The sequence below is a fragment of the Juglans regia genome, chromosome 6 (genome assembly GCF_001411555.2).
Source record: "Juglans regia cultivar Chandler chromosome 6, Walnut 2.0, whole genome shotgun sequence".
Classification (NCBI taxonomy): domain Eukaryota; kingdom Viridiplantae; phylum Streptophyta; class Magnoliopsida; order Fagales; family Juglandaceae; genus Juglans; species Juglans regia.
This window is the reverse complement of record NC_049906.1, coordinates 17,300,105-17,304,977: the sequence shown is the minus strand read 5'-3', so window position 1 is coordinate 17,304,977 and position 4,873 is coordinate 17,300,105. Positions and strand designations below refer to the sequence as shown.

The following is a 4,873-nucleotide window of genomic DNA, read 5'->3' as shown; positions in this document are numbered from 1 at the left end:
AGAATATTATAAGCCAATGCACTCAATGCAAGAATGATATGATAATTCTAGCTTCCGTTAACATATTATAGGCCAATCCCAATAATCTGTTAAAACAACAATTTGGCAAGAATTTAAAAAATAAAGTCCGAAAAAGGGGAATCGGGTGGGAAAAAAATTTCAACATTACATCTAAAATCCCAGCTAACTGTATGTAAGCTCATATAAAGCCATGAAAATTTCAAAAAAATTGTAAAAACGCGAACTTGAGGACCAATGAAAATTAATCACCCTGTCGGGTTTCTCAGAAATGTGGTGCAATAGAGTTTACCATTCGTGTGGACATCGCGTCGCGTCGAGTCAGGGCGTCGCGTCTGTGTCGAGTGGCCGTTTCGACGTGAGGGCGTTGTGTCGGCGTGTGTGGGCGTGAGTCGTGGTGGGTCGTGTCTCGCGTCGAGTGATGGGGGAGGGAGGGGGAACGATTCGGCATGAGGGTGTTGCGTTGAGTGGGCGTTCCAGCGAAACTGGTTGAGGGCATCGCGTCGAGTGGACGAAGGAAGGTGGATTTTGGTTCACTGCAAAACGATGTGCAATTATGAAGGAGGGAGAACCATGTGCACAGGAGGGAAATTTTAGAAGAAAATAAATGGATCTGCATGCACGCGAGTTCATTGAAATTTTTCCTATGTCACCTACGTGTCATTCATCTATTGACTTGGTGTAAAAATGGATTTGATATCTATCCGTGTGAAAGCTTTTTCGTTGTATAATATCTTTGTGTTAAAGTATTTTCCTTTTATAGCAAAGGAATACCATCAAAAGTTAAATAATTGATAGTGGGCTGCAAATTGCCACGTGCTTGGGTTTTAAAGGGCCTTTTTGTAATACTATAAGCTTCTGGGTATATTACGATAAGACCAAAATTCGAAAAGAAGTCCACTGGAATTTACAGGACACGAGAGAGGAAGAGAATTCGTGCGATAACAGGGGACTAGAAAGGCCGAAAACGACGATGGTGGCTGTGGCAAGAACCACGGCAGCGGAAATTTCGGGACGGTGAAAGTTTGAATGAAAACATTTGACCGGTGGTTTATGTGGTGGTTTCCGGCGAGGTAACTGCTACAGTGGCTGTGAGAAAGGCTACGGGGCTTTCCTGTGTAGCAGAAAAATTTAATTTTTTCACCTCGGGAGAAAATTTATAGGTGCAGATGCTGGCGTGTAAGTCGGTCACAAATTAGAAAACTTTCAGACGAAGAAATTTACCCTGAAGAAGATGGCGGCGTAAAGGTGCGGCACGACATGAAGGGCGGCAGATCTTGGGCAATTAATCTTGGAAAATGATATAAGAACAACTGTACTACAATTTGTTTACAACTAACTACAATTTGGAAAAGCGGACAATGCAAACAGGAAATGCACTTGCAAGCCAATCTCGGAGCACGCTTTCTTCCCTCTCCAACCTTACCTCTCACCCTATCAATTTCTCATCCTCATCATCGTCTTCTTCCTCTCAATGTTTCTCCATCCTCCGTGCCGCCATTTCCAAAACCGATTTGCTGCTAGGCAAGTCTGCGCATGCGCATATGATAACCTGCGGACGAAACCCAGATCGTTTTTTGACCAACAATCTCATAAATATGTACGCCAAATGCGGGTCAGTCGCATTTGCACGTCACCTGTTCGATAGAACCATTGACAGAGACCTTGTCACTTGGAACTCCATTCTAGCCGCCTATGCACACTCCACGGACTCTCAGATTGATAATGCTCAAGAAGGCTTTCGCATATTTCGTTTGCTTCGTGGGTCTGGTGTTTTAACTGGTCGACTCACTCTGGCACCTGTTCTAAAGCTCTGTCTGCTCTCTGGATATGTATGGGCGTCCGAGGCTGTTCATGGTTACACCATTAAGATTGGGTTGGATTTGGATGTCTTCGTATCCGGAGCTCTTGTGAATATATATGCTAAATTCAGGCGGATTATGGAGGCCCGTGCTTTGTTTGATGGCATGCCAGATAGGGATGTTGTGTTGTGGAATGTAATGCTCAAGGCCTATGTGGAAATGGGTCTTTATAAAGAAGCACTTTGTCTCTTCTCTGCTTTTCATCACAGTGGGTTGCGTCCTGATGACATCAGTGTGCGTGTTCTTAACGGCATTAACAATGTTAGTTCTGATGAAGGCAACAGTCTCATTGAACAGGTTAAAGCATATGCGACAAAACTGTCTTTGAATCGTGAGGACTCAGAAGTATTTTTCTGGAACAAGACATTATCTGAGTATCTCCAAGCTGGTGAAAATTGGACTGCTGTTGAATGCTTTATAAATATGATTAGAGCAAAAGTGGAATGCGATGCTGTGACCTTTATGGTTATTCTCTCTGCAATTGCAGATGCCAACAATCTGGAGTTGGGGCAACAGGTTCATGGTGTTGCGGTGAAGTTAGGGGTTGATTCAGTTGTTTCTGTTGCAAATAGTCTTATCAACATGTATTCTAAGGCAGGTTCTATTTGTTTTGCACGGAAAGTGTTCAATTCCATGAAAGAATTGGATTTAATTTCATGGAACTCAATGATATCAAGTTGTGCACAGCGTAGTTTAGAAGAGGAGTCCGTGAAACTATATATAGATTTATTACGTGGTGGCCTTAGACCAGATCAATTTACAATAGCAAGTGTTTTAAGAGCTAGCTCATCTCTGAAAGAAGGCTTGTATCTCTGTAAACAGGTTCACGTTCATGCAGCAAAAACTGGAATCATCACTGACAGTTTTGTTTATACTGCCCTTATTGATGTATATTGTAGAAGTGGAAATATGGAGGAGGCAGAGTTTCTTTTTGGAAACAAAGGTGAAATTGATTTTGCATCTTGGAATGCAATGATGTTTGGGTACGTAATGAATAATGAGAGTCAGAAAGCATTGGAACTCTTCAGTCTGATTCATAAAAGTAAAGAGAAGGCAGATCCAATTACTTTGGCAACGGCAGCTAAAGCCTGTTGTTGCTTGGTTGGGTTAGAGCAGGGGAAGCAAATTCATGCTTATGCAATAAAAACCAGGTTTGACAAAGATTTATGTGTTAGCAGTGGCATCCTAGATATGTATATTAAATGTGGAGATATGGAAAGTGCACACGTGGTTTTCACCCAAATCCCTGTGCCTGATGACGTTGCATGGACAACTATGATCTCAGGATGTGTGGAAAATGGAGATGAGGACCGTGCTCTTTCTATATATCATCAGATGAGACTTTCAGGGGTGCAGCCTGATGAATACACGTTTGCCACCCTTGTCAAAGCCACCTCTTGTCTCACAGCATTGGAACAAGGGAGACAAGTTCACGCAAATGTTATAAAGTCCGACTATACTGTAGATCCTTTTGTCGGGACCTCACTTATTGACATGTATGCCAAGTGTGGGAACATTGGGGATGCATATCTTTTATTCCAGAGGATGAACATTAGGAACATTGCCCTGTGGAATGCTATGTTGGTTGGTTTGGCTCAACATGGAAATGCCAAAGAAGCCCTCAACCTTTTCAAAACTATGGAATCTAATGGTATTAAGCCAGATAAAGTCACCTTTATTGGAGTACTTTCTGCTTGTAGCCATTCTGGTTTAATTTCTGAAGCTTACGAGTATTTTGATTCAATGAGCAAAATTTATGGCATTAAGCCTGAGATCGAGCACTACTCTTGTCTAGTTGATGCCCTAGGCCGGGCAGGGCATGTTCAAGAGGCAGAGAAGCTGATAGTATCAATGCCCTTTGAACCTTCTGCCTCAATGTATAGAGGCCTGCTCGGTGCTTGTAGGATTCAAGGGAACACAGATACTGGAAAACGTGTGGCAGAACAGCTATTGGCATTGGAGCCATCCGATTCGGCAGCTTATGTTCTCTTATCCAATATCTATGCTGCAGCAAACCAATGGGATGATGTAACTGATGCTCGGAAAACAATGGAGAGGAAAAAAGTAAAGAAGGATCCGGGGTTCAGCTGGATAGATGTGAAGAATAGGGTGCACTTGTTTGTGGTGGATGATAGGGACCATCCACAAACTGATTTGATATATGATAAGGTGGAGGATGTGATAAAAAGGATCAGAGAAGAAGGGTATGTCCCTGATACCGACTTTATGCTGCTTGATGTGGAAGAAGAGGAAAAAGAACGTGCCCTTTATTACCATAGTGAGAAGCTTGCTATCGCTTATGGACTCATAAGCACTCCTCCATCCTCCACTATTAGAGTAATTAAAAACCTTAGAGTTTGTGGAGATTGCCATAGTGCAATCAAGTACATCTCGAAGGTTTATAAGCGAGAAATTGTGTTGAGAGATGCAAATCGGTTCCATCGTTTCAGGGATGGAATCTGCACTTGTGGTGATTACTGGTGATGTTGAATAGATCTATCTTATTGTTTTTCCCCCCCAACTAACTCCAACTTTTGGTGACAACACAACCTAAAGATCCTTGGATTTTTTCTAAATGCAGAGAGGAAATTGTAGTCAGTCAGACATTTGTGAGAATTACAATAGAATTTTATTTTATTTTATTTTATTAATTAATAAATTTGTTTTTTAGTTGAAAAGAAGCATTTGATGAGCTTTAAAACTTGCGTGTTTTCTGCATTTATACCAAACAGAGAAATCATCTTGCGGACTCGGCTCATTTAATGGCATATATACATATTTTATCATGTACATGTATGTTACCGCAAATATATTCGGTAAATTAACGTTCAACTAATCAGTTCTTAGAAGTCAAAGGCATTCCCTATATCATCGGTCACTATTTACTACTCCTCACTCCAGATTCTATGAAAAATATCTCCACACGTTATGAAAAAGTTATAGATATGAGAGTGAATAGTAGCTGTTGCATATCATTCCTCGGAAAGAAAATG

At 41.4% G+C, this 4,873-nt stretch overlaps 1 protein-coding gene across 1 annotated transcript; it reads left to right on the top strand.

Annotated features, from left to right (window-relative positions):
* Nucleotides 1-934: 934 nt before the first annotated feature.
* Nucleotides 935-4,456, top strand: LOC109008771 (pentatricopeptide repeat-containing protein At4g33170). The gene has a single exon (XM_018988992.2). It carries the CDS (start codon nucleotides 1,380-1,382, stop codon nucleotides 4,362-4,364), a length of 2,985 nt encoding a protein of 994 aa, XP_018844537.1. The 5' UTR covers nucleotides 935-1,379; the 3' UTR covers nucleotides 4,365-4,456.
* The last annotated feature ends 417 nt before the right edge of the window (nucleotides 4,457-4,873 follow it).